This window comes from Microcebus murinus, chromosome 1 (assembly GCF_040939455.1).
Source record: "Microcebus murinus isolate Inina chromosome 1, M.murinus_Inina_mat1.0, whole genome shotgun sequence".
Lineage (NCBI taxonomy): Eukaryota > Metazoa > Chordata > Mammalia > Primates > Cheirogaleidae > Microcebus > Microcebus murinus.
Genome location: NC_134104.1, coordinates 65,023,921 through 65,040,464, shown reverse-complemented (window position 1 = coordinate 65,040,464; position 16,544 = coordinate 65,023,921). Strand labels below are relative to the sequence as shown.

The 16,544-nt window shown below is 46.9% G+C and overlaps 1 protein-coding gene across 2 annotated transcripts in view; it reads right to left on the bottom strand.

Annotated features, from left to right (window-relative positions):
- Nucleotides 1-16,333, bottom strand: part of PDIA5 (protein disulfide isomerase family A member 5) — an 88,211-nt gene extending 71,878 nt beyond the window's left edge. The window contains exon 1 of one of the 2 annotated variants that reach the window (XM_012780474.2): nucleotides 16,149-16,333. In XM_012780474.2, coding sequence (XP_012635928.2) covers nucleotides 16,149-16,190 — 42 coding nt within the window. In that variant the 5' untranslated portion in view covers nucleotides 16,191-16,333. Of the gene's footprint in view, nucleotides 1-11,854; nucleotides 11,957-16,148 lie in introns of those variants that run through there. The other variant, XM_012780475.3, reaches the window with a different exon arrangement.
- Nucleotides 16,334-16,544: the final 211 nt, after the last annotated feature.

Sequence of the window (16,544 nt, the reverse complement as noted above, 5' to 3'; positions counted from 1 at the left end):
GGCCAAAGAGCCGTATGACACTGGAGAACAAGCAGGGACAACAGTCCTCACCACATCACACCTCGGCTTGAAAAGCGCCTTGTCTCCAGGGCGCGTGCCAGCACGCTGGCATTCTCTGTAACTGTAACCGGCTAAGCTGGCCGCCATCAGAGGTGGGCCAGTCAACGCTGACTGTCAGGCCTGAGATGCTCAATCACGTAAGAGTGGCTTGCTAAGGGCGGAAGAGCAGGAGACAGAAGTTAACATTTAGGAAAAAGGGTGGAGGTGGAACTTGACCTTTTTAGCTCTGTCACCTGAAAAAAGATACCCTTCTTAAGTTGGGAGCTGTGAAGAACCTGGTTTAATTTAGTTTAACCCACATTTTGCCCAAAATAGTTTTGAAATGTCAGAATGTGAAAGTCTAGACTCTTAAGAAGCTAGTGGTAAAGGGACTCACGGCAAAGGCTAAGAACAGATGAAGGCCCGAACCCAAGGTCAGAGAACGGGAGCTGGCAGAGCTCAAGATTCAGAGCTCAAGGTTTGGTGGAAAGAGCACTGTGCTTGGAGTCAAAAACGCGAGTTTTGTGCTGACTTTGACAGTTAACGGCTATGTGACCCTGGACAAGTCGTCTCCCTCTCTCCAAGTCTATCTCTTGCTCTGTAAAATGGAGGGGCTGAGAGTGATTTCTAAAGCCCTTTCCCATAGCGACATCTGGTAAACCTATCTTCGTGACCATGACCAGAGGAGCACTGTAAGGTAATTACAACATGTGAAGAAACTGCTGAGTTTTCCTGAGCATATGGCCACCCACAATAAAAGCCACACCTCTCACCTTGCAGCAAGTATGGCCATGTAGCTAAATTCCAGTGCCTGGAATGTAAGCATAAGCATTACGTGGCAACTTTCAGGAACTGTCCCTGACATCTGGTATGGGTCTTCTTAGTCCTCTCCTCATTCCCGCCAACTGGAATTTGGACAAGATGGCTGGAACTCAAGCAGCCACCTTGAGACAATGAGGAGGAAAAAGTTATTAAAGATATGGCGTTGGTCGCGGCACAGTGGCTCACACCTGTAATCCTAGCACTCTGGGAGGCCGAGGTGGGCGGACTGCTCGAGGTCAGGAGTTCGAAACCAGCCTGAGCGAGAGCAAGAACCCGTCTCTACTATAAATAGAAAGAAATTAATTGGCCAACTAATATATATAGAGAGAAAAAATTAGCCAGGCATGGTAGTGCATGCCTGTAGTCCCAGCTACTCGGGAGGCTAAGGCAGTAGGATTGCTTGAGTCCAGGAGTTTGAGGTTGCTGTGAGCTAAGCTGATGCCATGGCACTCACTCTAGCCTGGGCAACAAAGCGAGACTCTGTCTCAAAAAAAATAAAAACAAAAATAAAAAATAAAGATATGGTGTTAACAAGATAGAAGACACCTGGCTCCCCGACACCATAGAGGGATATACTGGCTCTGGAATATCCCTCTCCAGGCTTCTACATGAGTGAAATAAGGAATCTTTTTAAGACACTATCATTTGGGTCTTTTGGCATACACATAAATAGATCTTGAGTACCTACTGGAACAAAAGCTTTAACTAGAAAAAAAAATATTAACAGCTATTCCAGTGGGGATATTTCAAAATACCTAAGATACAAAATCATACATTATACTTTAGATAAATTATTTATAAGGAAAGAGACAGACTGTTAAGGGACTGATGTATCCTGTGTTCCTCCTAATAACCAAAATTTTCACTGTGCCTGTTTTTATCAGGTATCTTGGTCACCCGGTGACAGCTACCCACAGATGAAAGGAGAATTAGCTGGGAACTCCCCAGTTTCTCTACGCCAGCCCTTTTCTAGTAAGGGGACCACTGCAAGAGACCAAAGGCCAAGACATCTCATGCAGTTCACAGGTCTGAGTTGGGCTGCTTGGTTTCCCCTATACAGAAATCCTCACATGCCATCTCCAGCCTCTAGGTAGCCCTCCAAAGCCAAGGACTCAAACTTTCCTGAGACTGCTCAAGTCAGCTGGACCCAGAAGGTTGTGGGAATTCAGCGTGTTAACACGCAGAAGTCCGTGTCCTACGCCCTACCCATTTCATCTCAGATAACTCCAGTCATTCGAAAGTTTAAATCCCTCCCCCCACACACCCATCTGTCAGCCTATCATACTATAAAAATGACAAACCCATCCCCTCTTAAGATTCTCTAGGTGAAATACCCCAATCCTCACATGTGACCTCAAATCCCTCTCCGCCCTGAACGACCTTCCCCAGACAGCCACCTCGGTGCCTCACGGCTCGCCCCGATGCAGGGAGCAGCTGTGACAGCTTGACCAGAGTAATATGCTACCTGACAGCACAATTTATTTTTTAGAAATAACTAGCTATACTTTCATAATTCAAAATAAGGAAAATTAATCTCAACACAAATCTTCACTGGTAGGACTCAGTTAAAAAAAAAAAAAGGTTGAGAAACACCAGTAGTGAATCTCTTAAAATATGCAGCCCGACTGTCATACACTACTAGCAAAAACCTAAATTAGTACAAATTCTTTCGGAGAGGTATTTGGCATAATTTACCAAGTATCTGAAAAGTATTTATGCTCTTTGACTTGGTAATTCCACTTCTGGGAATCTGTGCCGAGGAAATCAGCAGAGGTTCTGACACAGATAATGACTCACATAATCCTGCTCGTAAGAGTTAAAACCCGTAAACAACCTAAATGTCCAACAGCAGGGGAATGGTCACATGAATGACAGTAAACCACTCAAGAGAATATTACAGCCATTTAAATGATGTATTTAAAGACTTCAATGAGAAAATTATTTGTTTTCATGTTGAGTTTTAAAAAACTAGAATTCAAAATATACATGGTACGACCACAACTATAAGCCAACAAAAGTATGCTCAGAAAAAGACTGGAAGAAAAAAAAAATGCACCAAAGTAAGGATTTGTCCTTGGATACTTTTATTCTTCTCCTTTTATTTTTCTAACTCACCATAACAAGCATGTCCCATTTAAATAGTTAAAGAAAAAAAAAACTGCCACCATTTGGCTACCATTATGGAAATAATTAACAGTCTCAAAGTATCTTCCCACCAGAAAATTTAACTTCACAGCGGAGAAACAAGGCAGAAACTCCCTAACTAAGGGACCATCGGATGCTAACATCACCAGTAATGTGTCAAAGCAATATCATGTGCCTCCTGATTAAATGCACAAAGTGGAAACATCATCAAAAACCAAATTGAAGGAAATTTTTCAAAAATGTCAAGGTCACAAAAGACAAAGCCTAAAGAAGTGCTCCAGATTAAAGGAGACTAAAGTAAAGAAGGACAATTAAATGTAATGTGTGATTCTGGATTGGGTCCGGAACCAAATACCACCTTGCTGATTTTGGTCATTGTACTGTGGTTATGGAAGTGAATGCCCTTGCATTTTAAGAAATATTGAAGTATTTAGGGTGCAAAGGAGCATCATACATAAATTTTATATATAGAGAGAGTATGATAAAACAAATGTGATAAAAATATTATTATTTGTGGAATCTGGATAAAGGGCATATGAGAATCCTTTGTATTTCTCTTGTAACTCTTCTATAAATCTGACAATATTTGCAAATAAATTAGAAAAAAAAACAGAAAGATAGAGGCCAGGCATGGTGGGTGCACCTGTAGTCCCAGCTACTCGGGAGGCTGAGGCAGGAGAGTCACTTGAGCTCAGGAGTTTGAGGTTACTGTGAGCTATGATGATGCAACTGCACTCTGCCCAGGGTGACAGAGCAAGACACTGTCTTAAAAAAAAGAAAGAAAGAAGAGAGGAACCCAAAACACAACCAAATACTACCCCTACCTCCCCCTCTGATAACCTTCGCCACCTAGCAGGTGTTCAGTGAGACTTCCCTCGAGAGCACAGTGCTCACCTGCCCTTTTCAATGCTAGCTGGGCTGCCTGCTCACATGACATGGCATGGTATTTTTGTCAGGAACCATTATATGGAACCTGCAAAGTACTTTGGCATAAAACATACACCTAGCAAAAACTTACAGAATGGTTTCAATGAGAAAGAGATATAAGAACATTAATTTTAAAATATGGGTAATTTATCCCTAAAAGGGAAAATTTTAAGCATCAGTCACCAACCATCATGGCTAAATACCACCCTTCACAAGGAGTGAGGGCCTGACCTCAAATCAAATTTGGGGATCTTACCACTGATGCTTCTCAATTGTTCAAACATCTACCCAGCAGCCTTCGAAATAAAACTGAGCACCATGAGTCCCTGAATGGTGATACCGTGTGTGTGTGTGTGTGTGTGTGTGTGTGTGTGTGTGTGTGTGTGTGTCTGTCTGTCTGTCTGTCTGTCTGTCTGTCTCAGGGGAATGGGAGGTGGGGACAGGGCTATCCCTGGGATGTGGGATCCAGTGGCAGCTGAAGGAGCTAAATGTGTTTATTAAGAAAGAGAGAAAAATGGGAAAACACTTGGCAGGGAATAGAACCCTAGAGAGGTTCTTTAATTCCAAAATCCAGGGCTTAGGGGATTAGCTCGTGATGACAATAATAGCTGAAAGTACAGCGTGCGTATTGTGTGACCAGCAGCAAGCTAAGCAGTTCACATGATTACCTAATTTAATTATCTCGACAAGTGTATGATGGAGGTATTTTTATTATACCTATTTTGTAGATACAGAAACTGAGACTAAGAGGAGTTGAGAAACCTGCTCAGAGTCTTACAGCAAGTAAGTAAGAGAGCTGGGATTCAAACCCAAGTCTGACAGACTGCAGTGCCAGAGTTGGAGCATAAAGATGACAGATTCACAGAGCCACACACATCTATCTTACTGCTTGCCCCCATGAATGCAAGGTCAGCTGCATTTGCTATGTTTTGCTTCCTTTAAAAAAGCACACCTTAGGCCAGGCACAGTGGCTCATGCCTATAATCCCAGTATTTTGGGAGGATGAGATGGGAGGATTGCTTGGGTCCAGGAATTCGAGACTAACCTGGGCAACATAGTGAAACCCTATCTCTACAAAAAAATTTTTTTAATTAGCCAGGTGTGATGGTGCACACCTGTAGTTGCAGCTTCTCCAGAGGCTGAGAGCAAGAGGATCACTTGAGCCCAGGAGCTCGAGGTTACAGCTATCCAGTTATCAATGATCACACTACTGGACTCCAGCCTTGGCAATAGGGTAAGACCCTGTCTCTAAAAAAAAAAAAAAAAAACCATCAAAAACACACTTTATGTTGGGGCTACACAATACAGATTCCCACCCTGTATTCCCCACTGCACAACCCTGGCTGTCAACAAGGGACAATTCAGGGCAGGACAACTTATCTGAGGGTTTATAAAAACAGGTTTTCTTACCCTGAATTTGCAACTACAGTGCATTTAACCAGGACTTAAGTCCCTAAAAGCTTTTAATGTTTTGGAAAACCTCTTCTAGAGCCAAGGGCTTTGGATTGCTGCCAACCTATTGTGCCAGGCCTGTTAAGGAGGAAGAACTGGTAGAGGGAACATTGAATTAGGCAGCAGGAAGGGAGCAAGAGCAGGTGAGTTCCCACTCCAAAAATCCCACTCTGGCGGGGAGTAGTGGCTCACACCTGTAATCCTAGCACTCTGGGAGGCTGAAAAAGGAAGATTGCTTGAGCTCAGGAGTTTGACACCAGCCTGAGCAAGAGTGAGACCCCATCTCTACTAAAAATAGAAAAACTAGCCAGCGTCATGGGGCACCAGCCTTTAGTCCCAGCTACTGGGGAGGCCGAGGCAGGAGGATCACTTGAGCCCAGGAGATTGAGGTTGCAGTGAGCTATGATGATGCCACTGCACACTCTAGCCAGGATGACAGAGCAAGACTCTGTCTCAAAAAAAAAAGCAGAACTCCAACGCTACCTCAAAGCTCAGTTGATTGATAAGAAAATAATTCAGTGTTCATGAACTATGGTGTACATCTGTGCTTTTAAACACATTATCCCCAATATGGGGATACCTCAAAGCGATACAAGTAGATCTACCATTTGATCCAGCAATTCCACTATTGGGCATCTACCCAAAAGATCAAAAGTCACTTTATGAAAAAGACACCTGCACTCAAATATATACAGCAGCACAATTCACAATTGCAAAGCTGTGGAAACAACCCAAGTGCCCATCAATTCATGAGTGGATTAATAAAATGTGGTATATGTATACCATGGAGTACTACTTAGCTTTAAGAAACAACGGAGATATAAGCACCTCTTGTATTTTTCTGGATAGAGCTGGAAACCCATTCTACTAAGTGAAGTATTTCAAGAATGGAAAAACCAGCACCATATGTACTCACCAGCAAATTGGTATTAACAGATCAACACCTAAGTGGACATATAGGAGTAACATTTATCGGGCGTCGGGAGGGTGGGAGGGGGGAGGAAGGGATGGGTATATACAACCACAACGAGTAAGATGTGCAACGTTTGGGGGATGGACACACTTGAAGCTCTTACTTGGGGGGGGGTCATGGGCAATATATGTAACCTTAACACTTGTACCCACATAATACGCTAAAATAAAAAAATAAAATAAAATAAAATAAATAAACAAACACATTATCCCACGCAATCCTCTAAAGTTTAGAGTCTAAACCAGTGTTTTCTACCCTTCCGGTCTCAACCCGAGAGCCAAGTCATAAAATCAGTGGGTTACACCAGCACTTTCTAAAAATTACAATAGAAAACATTTGAGTATCATACGTAGCAAGACTACACATTCAATAAATACTTATATCTGTTATATTAATAGTTATGTATATATGTTCTGGGCTGCATTGCAACATGTATAACTAACTGTTCTTACAGGAGTTTAAAAACTGCTATAAATAATCTGTTTATAGGAAGTGGCACTACTCCCACTTTAGAGATGAGAAAATTGAGGCTCAAAGAAGTTAAGGGACCTCGGGTCAAGCGTAAGATGGTAGAGCCAGCACCCAGACTAAGGCCTGTGAGCAGAGCCAATGCTCTTCTCTTCGCCTGTCAATGTGAATGATTCCCACAGATGTCCCTTGAGCTCTATCCCGCTCCCTGCAGCTCCACCCAGAACAACACCCAAGAGGCCAGCAAGTCTGCTTTCCCTTCCAATCTCGCTGCTGAGCGTGACCAGCTGAAGAGTCCCAATGACAACCTGATCCATCTTTCCTCTGCAACCGCCATGCCTGCAATCCCCTAAATCCCTTCAGAGAAAAACAAAATAGCACGTGTTCAAGCCAAAGGAAGCTGCAGTGGACAATGGTGACACAACCTGCAATATGAGCAGGACTTGTACCACACACTCAGGCGAGAGTCGTAACCTTGGCTGGCAAAATACTATCCACCACATACAATTAATGCTATTAACTTATAAATTAGCCTGGTTTTGTGGCTGCACCACAGCGCTCAGTATAGATGTTTTGAAAATACAGATTCCTGGGGCTTATACTTGAAGAAAATCCTCTCAAGGGTCTAGGGGTCCAGGAATCCATTTTTATACATATCCCCTTAGAGACACATCCAGGACTGACTCATCTTTTAAAAACCCTCTCTGAACTCCAGGTCTCTCCCCTCTCCAATCACAGTCAGAATTTTCCATGTCCCCCATCTCCCCATCCATTCCTCATCCCTCTGAAATCTGTCCTCACCACCACCAAAGAGGCTTTTGGAGGAGGTTCAACAATGACCTCCCTGTAGATAATAAACCCTACGAGCACTTCCAGTTCTCGTTTTGTTCAGCTTCTCCAACCAGATGGGGCACTCTTGGTTTCCCTCCTACCTCTTTTGCCATGTTTCTTGTTTTCTTCATAAACCCTCCTTTTCTCCCCCATCCTTTAAACACTGAAGTTCCTCAGGGCTCACTCAGCCCACCCTCTCTCCCCCCCACACATTCACCCCCAGGGGATCTCAGCCCCTGTCCTGAGCAGCACCCCTAATTAACACCTCCAGCCCAGACCCCTCTTCTCAGCAACATGTCTTACATCCCGCTCGCTCAGACATAGAATTCTCAAATTTTAAAAACCTAATTCTCATATAAATATTAAATAGATACTGAACATATTTCAAAGTTTTATTTCATTCATTAATAAGAAACCCTAAAAAAAGATACAAGAAGCTAATATACATATGGCCAATGGAAAAAAAAAAAAGAATACTGATATAAGTCTGCTACATTAGATACCAAACTGGTTAATGTCTTTCAGGGCAATAACCTCTGGGTTTCTCTTGTTTACCAAAAAGAAATTATTTGCATCCTACCTAAGTTTATAGACTACAGGCCCTAAAGAAAAACAAACAGCAGTTATAGCTCCTAGAACAGCAGTCCCCAACCTTTTTGGCACCAGGGACAGGTTTCATGGAAGACAACTTTTCCACGCATTGGGGGTTGGGGGACGAGGGGATATGTGGAGCTCAGGCTGTGACGGGAGCGATGGGGAGGGGAGCGGCTGTAACTACAGATGAAGCTTGGGGTGGGGCGGAACTCTGAGGCCCGACTGATCTGACCACAGCCCAAGAACACCAAATGGCCCTTAGGTGGGCTTCTTAGACAATGGTCTAGTATGACATTAAAAGGTCACAAAATTATCTTTTATTTCCAAGTTTTGGATAATTTTTCTTTACATTGGGGGTCTATGAGTTTCGATGGAGAAAAAGTAAATCTTTATTTTCACAAACCTCTAACTGAAACTTAGCCTTTATTAGGAATGTATAAATGTTTTCTACACTTATGAATGTAGGGAACAACTTACAGTGATTACGGTAGCAGTGTCTGTGACTTCGCCACTAATAGAAATCATATTTTCTTATCACATTACAAGGTGTTTTGAAACACTGTTTATGCTAATCACTACTTAAAATTATAGAAGTTATCAAACATGTAACTTAGCCTTCTTATATGATGCATTAATAAACAAATATTTCATCACAAATTTGTTATAATAGTTTGATAACTATATTTTAATATAACTGGTTTCTTCATAATTCTGTGTTCTATTTAATACATTTAAAGCATTATTCTAAGAAAAGCCCATAGGCTCTGAGAGAAGCCTTTCCTGACTCCCTGAATTAGGTTAGGGATCCCTGTTACACATTCTCTTACCACATTAAATGTTCTCTTTCCAGCACTTACTACCTGAATTAAATGATTAATCAGTGGCTCTCCCACTAGGCTGTGGGAGGAAGGGATGGTGTCTGTCGTATTTATCACTATCCCCAATGCCTTAGCATGGGGTCTGGCTTATAAAAGATTCTCAAGGAAGTATCTGTTTGGAAAAAAAAAGAAGTATCTGTTGAATGAATGAATATCTGTGGCACATGATGCTGGTCCAATTCCTTTAAAATAAAGTGTACAATACTCTTCCCAGGACCCAGCACAACCAGACCCCTTGATGAGAACAAACCTGCTGGTTCCTTGGGACCCTGCTTACTTGGCCCAACAACAGAGCTTTCCAACCAAGCCCACATCTGGCTCAAATACTGGATTGCCTTTATGTTTAAGCCTCAGCACACAGCCCCCAACCTGGATCTTCATTAGTATCTTCCAACAAGTACTAAGGGACCTGCTCGCAAATTCAAGAAATCTGCTGTGCCAAGGGGTTGGAGGAACTGTAGGATTCTTTGGGGGGAACAGATACTCCACCCGTCCCCACAGCAAGCTGTAATGAGTTGGAAACCCTGAAGCCAGGCACGAGCCACCAGCACACCATCTGGGAACAGAATGCACATTAAACTGAGGCCTCAGTATGACTCTGAGGAATAAAAGACACAAAAAAGGCTATGCTAACCCCATACTTTATCTGAGTCTTTAACCCCCCACTGCAGGATCACAAAGCTAATTATTTAGAAGTGGTTGCAATTGGTACACAGAAAGAGGCCCTATTGACATAGTGTGGCCAGAGGGAACAGCAGACTGGAGCTACTCCTGGAAGGATAAAGCCAATAAGTGCCTAGGTAGCCAACCCTCCTCCTGTGCCAAAGCCATCAGGGAGCTAAAGAGCAAGTTTCAAGGACACTCCCAGAAAAGGGCTGCCAATGCAGCTGCCTGAACATTCAAGTGAGTCACTGAGAACAATTCCTGTGTCCCAACCCATCTCTCTGCACCCTCACCCTCCAGGCCAAACGTCTCCACCTTGTCTAACGGTGTGTTGCTTCCCACCCATGTCTGTCCACCCACCCCTGCTGGGGTAATGGGACTTAGCCAGCTTCCCTCACCAAGGTAACTCCGGGCTCAAAACCGCACTGACGTGAGGTATGTAGAAATGCTCTGCAAACTCTAAAGACCTCTACAAATGCACAGGACTTTGTACAGCTCTGTCAACAGAGGCTCCAGTCAGTGTGGCAAGGTGGCGCAGGCAGAAGGAATGGGCCAGCCCACCACGGGTGAGCATTGTGGCTCCTCCCCTCCCCAACTGGGGCCTAGTTTAAAAAAAAAAAAGAAAAGGAGGGGGAAGAGGTGGGGGACAAATAAACCATTCAAAGTCCAGGAAGTGTCAAAGAACTTAAGCTCTCATTACACCCCATGCATCATTTCTGGTCCACTATCACTAGCCTTGAAACTGACCACAACCACCAAGCAAGACACAGGGCCCCACAGAACAAAACCGCAGAGCTGGGGCAAAACTCTCCAGGGATATAGTGTGGTTGGTGTCTCTGTTCCCAAGAGAGGATCCACTTTCAGAAGAAGGGGAGAGAAACATAGTACACTTAAGATCCTTAGTCCCTCCACACACGCCCCCCAGGTCTCTGCAGGGGCCCAGCAGGATGGGGGCAGGGAGGGAGTCCAAGGAACTCTAATGAGGAGATCCCAGCAGCCAGGAGCCCCCCACCTAGTGTCCAAGTCGACTGGCCACCCTCACAGCCCCCTCTGGCCTTCCCTGCCCAGCTCCTCCTCTGAACCAACTCCCTCACATCACCTCTTATTCAACAACCCACAACACTCAGTGATTGGGCTCCTTTGTGTGCCAAGCACTGTCCTGGGTGCTTCCTGTTTCTTTCCGATCCTTTCAGCTCTGCAAGATGAGTACTGTTACCAACATTTATAAACAAGAACACTGAGGCAGGGCCCAAGGTCACACAGCTCCTAAGGGTCTGGCTGGCTAAAAGCTTCATGTTCTTTCCACCACATCACACTAGAATTTATCTTGTAGATAACAGAGAGGAAAGTAAGAGGATGAAAGTGTTGTTCTGGGAAAATTAATCCAGTCTCTCCCCCTCCAATCCAGCCCTACATGTGGCCTGACTGATCTTGTTATTAAAAGGGCAGCTTTCATCATGTCTTTCCATTACCTATGGAATCAAGTCCCAATGGCTTTGCCAGGCATTAAGGTTCTTTATGATCCACTTTTCCAGTTTTATTCCCCTCATTGCCAGACTCAAATCCCCCTTCCACCCAGCCTGCCCTATCAGTCCTCATTTCCCATGTCTCTCACTTGGAAGGTTTCCTTCTCTGCCTGCAACATTAATTCCTTCAGGCAAACACAGACCAGCGCCACTGCACGCCAGGCCCTGGACAGGTGCTGGGGACACAATGCCCCAATGGCTAACGTCACCGAGCTCAGAGTCTGCCCTCCTTGAGAAGCCAGCTCACACCTTGCTCTTTCTTGGGGCCTCGTCCGGTCATTTGGTGCCCCACTGCTGGGCCCTGTCCTGATCCACAGGACTCAGCATCTGCAGCTTGTACGGCACTCAGCTGTAGTTCCACCTTGTGTGCCAGGCCTGTCTTAAGACTTCCGCCATAATGTGTTCATTTCTGTGGGAAAAGTGCACTCCAGGTTCCAAATAGCATTATAGATGGCAATTAGGTCCCCACGCCAGCCCACAAAAGCCTATTAAATATATAATGGTCCCAAAGAAGTACAGAACCTAAATAAGTATACCTTAAAAGCTCTGCAGGGGAGAACAGGGGCAAACATCTGCTTCCTACATCTCCACTCACTGTCCCCCAGGGCAGGGGCAGGGAAGCAGGCAGGAGACAGGAGAGAGGCAAGAACCCAATTTATAATTCAGCAGGGCTGGCTCTATTCCCGGCTCCGCCTTAACTGACGGGGTGGCCTGCAGTGAGTGGACAAGGCCATAGATCAGTTCTCAGATTTCTGAATCTCGCAAATTGGCAGAATATCTTTTTAAAATATAGTTTAAACTATAACATATAATATATATTTGTTTTAAATAAATTTTGTCAAAAAAGTACCTTTATAAAGAAATCACAACATACTAGAACCAGTTTCATCTTTCCAAAGGATACTCTAACACCACTCCCCAAATATGGACAGAATAGTGAGCAAGTTTTTAAACTGACAATATTTGGACTCACAGGGAAAAAACCATTCACCATTGTTATTTTTCCAACTTGTCTTTGGACTGGTGAGAACTTCGTCACAGCCCAACTCCAGTCCTTGGCCTGACGTTTGAGAACCACCCAGCTAGGAGACCCAGAGTTCTCTCCAGCTCCACATTTCTCCATTCTAGACTGCAAGACAATCAGCATGGATAAATAATCAGCTTGGGTGGCCCTAGGGAAGGGTCAGCTGCAGGGAGATGCTGGGCTGGACAGCAGGGATGGGGGATGGGCACAGCCTCCCTAATCAGAGCGACACTCAGCCTGGAAACTCTTAGGACTAACCTGTCCCAAGTGTTGACTGTGACACTTTATACTTCCCACCCCAGTATTCTTCTGGAAGGCTGAAGGCCCCCAAAGGAACATTCTTAAAACATTTATTAACTTTCCTGATTATAAACTAATACATATTCATGGAAAATACTTGGAAAACAAAGAAAGGCATAAACAAAGAAGCAAAAGTCATCCACAACTCCACCTTCCAGAACAATCACATTTTGACGCACTGCTAATTCTTCATACACATAACAATTGCAGCCACCCTGGGATTTGGTTTTATATCCTGCTTTTCCCCTAGTTATCACACTTGAGCATTTTTCCATATCCTTAGATATTCTTCATAGACATCATAAAATACTATAATAATAAACATAACATTCTAGTAAATACATTCTTTATAAATACTGCCATGGACTGAATGTTTATGTCCCTTCCAAATTCATTTGTTAAAATCCTAATCCCCAATACACAATATTAGAAAGTGGGGACTTTGGCAGGTGATTAGGTCATGAGGGTGGAGTCCTCATGAATGGGATTCGTGCCCTTCAAAAAGGGACCCAAGAGCTGGACACAATGGCTCACGCCTGTAATCCTAGCATTCTGGGAGGCTGAGGCAGGAGGATTGCTTGAGCTCAGGAGCTCAAGACCAGCCTGAGCAAGAGCAAGACCCCGTCTCTACTAAAAATAGAAAAATTAGCCAGGTGTGGTGGCACCAACCTATAGTCCCAGCTACTCGGGAGGCTGAGGCAGGAGGATTGCTTGAGCCCAGGGATTTGAGGTTGCTGTGAGCTAGGCTGATGCCACGGCACTCTAGCCCAGGCAACAGAGCAAGACAAGTTCTCAAAAAAGAAAGGATGCAAGAGAGCTCTCTAGTCCTCTATTATACTAACATAAGGATACAAGAAGTTGACAGTCTGCAACCCAGAAGAGAGCTCTCACCAGAACCCAGCCATGCTGGCAGCCTGATCTTAGACTTCTAGCCTGCAGGACTGTGGAAAAATAAATTTCTGTTGTTTATGTGCCACCCAGTCTATAGGATATTTGCTATAGCAGGCCAAACTGATGAAGAAAAACAGCACTTTCCATGGCATGGACAAGGCCAAATATTATTTGACCATGCCACTATTGTTGAGCATTTAAGCCATTTCCATATTTTTGCCATTGTAAAAAATGTGGTGAGTGTACATTCCTGTATACCAATCTCTGGAGATGCCTTTATACTTCTTTATACCCTTCAGGTCACAGCCCAGTGCTCTGCATATATCAGCTCTTAGTGAATACTGAGTGAACAAAGAAACCCAACCGGCCCCCAGGGACCTCAGGAGCCCTTATCAGATGGACACGGCATTTAAATTTACAGAGGCCAAACCTGGTGTCCAGCAGCCACTCACCAGTGCCCCTGTGGGCACGCCCTCTCCACTTCCTACTTGCTAAGCCAACTCCAGGGCTCAGGGAAAGGAAAAAATATAAATTGTCCGCTCAGGACTTCCAGTGCTCTCAGCAACCCTACTTGTTCTTCTGCACCTTCCCATGGAAGGCTCCAGCAGACCTCCACTGCCTAGCTAACTACGACTCCCTCCAGACTCTGTTCAACCCACCACCTTAGGAAAGCCATGGCTGACCCTCCCTCTAAATTAATGTATGGCTCCCATTTAGTGGAGGCTACCAGCACTTAGGGTATTAGCACTTGCTGTTCTGTCATTGTTTGCTCACAGGACTGACTCCTCCACCCAAGCCAGGGCAACACCAGAGGGCAGGCACAATGTGTGTTTTGGTCCCCACCCAAAATCCAACCCAGTGCCAAAAAATGTGATTTTTTTTTTTTTTTGAGACAAGAATCTCAGTCTGTTGCCTTGAGTAGAATACCACGGCAGCAGCCTAGCTCACAGCAACCTCAAACTCCTGGGCTCAAGCAATCCTCTTGCCTCAGCCTCCCCAGTAGCAGGGACTACAGGAGCACCACAACACTGGCTAATTTGTTTCTATTTGTTTCTCACTCTTGCTCAGGCTGGTCTCGAACTTCTAAACTCAAGCGACCCTACCACTTCAGTCTCCCAGGGTGGACACAGTGTGATAAATAAATATTTGCTGAATGGAACTTCGGATTCTCAAGCCATTTGTTTTCTCAGGAGGGAGGGATAAGGGAGAAAACCAGGATCCTCTCAAACAGCCCAAGTGCAAGGACCTGACGGAGGTCTCGAACAGGAGACGGCTGTGTCCTCTGCACAGGCCTTTCTGGACCAGAGACCAGCCCAGACCAACTGGCTCTAGGGAACTGATGGCAAATGGAACATCCAACACACCCAGGCACAGTGCGGTGACACCGCCTCACTCCAGCCCGGTTCTCTCCCGGAGGGAGAATGCAGACCTAAGGGAACATGGAGCTTCCTTCCCACCCACGTCCAGACTGACACCCCCAAAATACAGGGCTACTCCTCACTGGTGAAAAGGGCAGGGTACTGGGAGATGGAAGTGTTTAAACCAACTCAATCCATACTTTTTCTCCTCCCATTTGCCCAGCTCCTTGCCACACCCAAATGGAAACAACTGAAAAAATCTGGGTTGTTGAGGGTGCCAGGAGCAGTAAGTTCCCTAGAACTTTAGGAGAAAAAAAAATGCCAGGACGATCCTAAAATAAGGGAGACCAGAGCTATGGGCGAGATGGGGAAGAAGGCCACGATATTCCATCACACCCACTGCAACACCAAGACCAAAGCCGGAGTCCGGGCGCAGCCGGGACCCCCATTCCGACCTCTCCCGGGGATGCCTGGACCCCACCCCCGCCCAAGTGTGCCAAACTCCTCTCGGAGCCCGCCCCTTCTCCTCCACTCCTGTAAGGCTGTGCGGTGCACAGAGCTTCCTCCTCCGATACTTCATCCCTCAGGACCACCTCGGCGGGGTGTCTCGGCCGTCCCTATCTCACGGCTGAGTGGGCGCGTGCAGACACGCTAAATGAGCCGCCGCGTCTCGCCGCCAGAAAGTGGCAGAGGCTCCAGGCAGCCTCAGGCGGCGCAGGGGCTGAACTCCTGGGCGGGGGCGGCGGCCACGACCCCACCCGGCCCGCCCGGCCAGGCCCGTGGGCGGCGGCCCAGGTGGTGACCCGCGGGTTCCCAACCGCCTGGGGTCGAAAGCAAGAACAGGGTGGCCCTAAAACAAGGTTTCCGGCAGCGCGGGTAAAGCACCCGCACCCCACCCTGCACTCACACAGGTGCAGGGCTCGCAGTCTGAGGCGGGGCGCACCCCGCCCCGTGTCCCGGCGTCCCGCCCCAGCGATGGCCGCCCCCCGACCCGCGCCCCCGCAAACTTGTGCCCACGGCGCAAGCTCGCTGCGAGGGGTCGCCCAGCGCCCCGAGGCTGCCTCCCGCCCCTGCGCCCGGGAGCGCCCAGCGGGCAGGGCGCCGGGACGCCCCGCTGCCTCCCGCGCGGCCACCGGGCGCCCGCCTGCCTGGCACGCACGCCCTCGCCCCGGCGTCCCGGCGAGGGCTGGAGCGGAGAGCGCGGAAGGGCACGCGGGGGCACGTGCCGGCCCGCCGCCGCCCGCCCTGCAGCCTCACCCAGATCGCCAGCAGCAGCCACGCCGGCCCGGCCCGCGCCATCCCCGCCGCCGCCGCCGCCCACTGCCCGGCTGCCGCTCCGCTCGGGCTCCCGCGCCGGCCGCTCGCTGGCTCCGCCGCGGCCAACAGCCACGGCCACTTCCCAGCCGCTCGCTCCCCGCCTCCCAATTCCCGGTGCCACGTCTGCCAAAGCATGCGCAGCAGCGGCGAGCGGCGGCCGGGAGCGCTGCCTGCTGGGAGTTGTAGTTCGCGGCCAGGCTGAGCCGGGGCTGCGGGCGGGGACTGGGGTCCGAGGGAGTGCGGAGAGGCAGTCAGGGCTAAGGGAAGGCGATTAATTTGAGGAGCTTACTCTGTGCTTGGAGCTTCGGAAACAATATCTCACTCCGCTCACGGAAG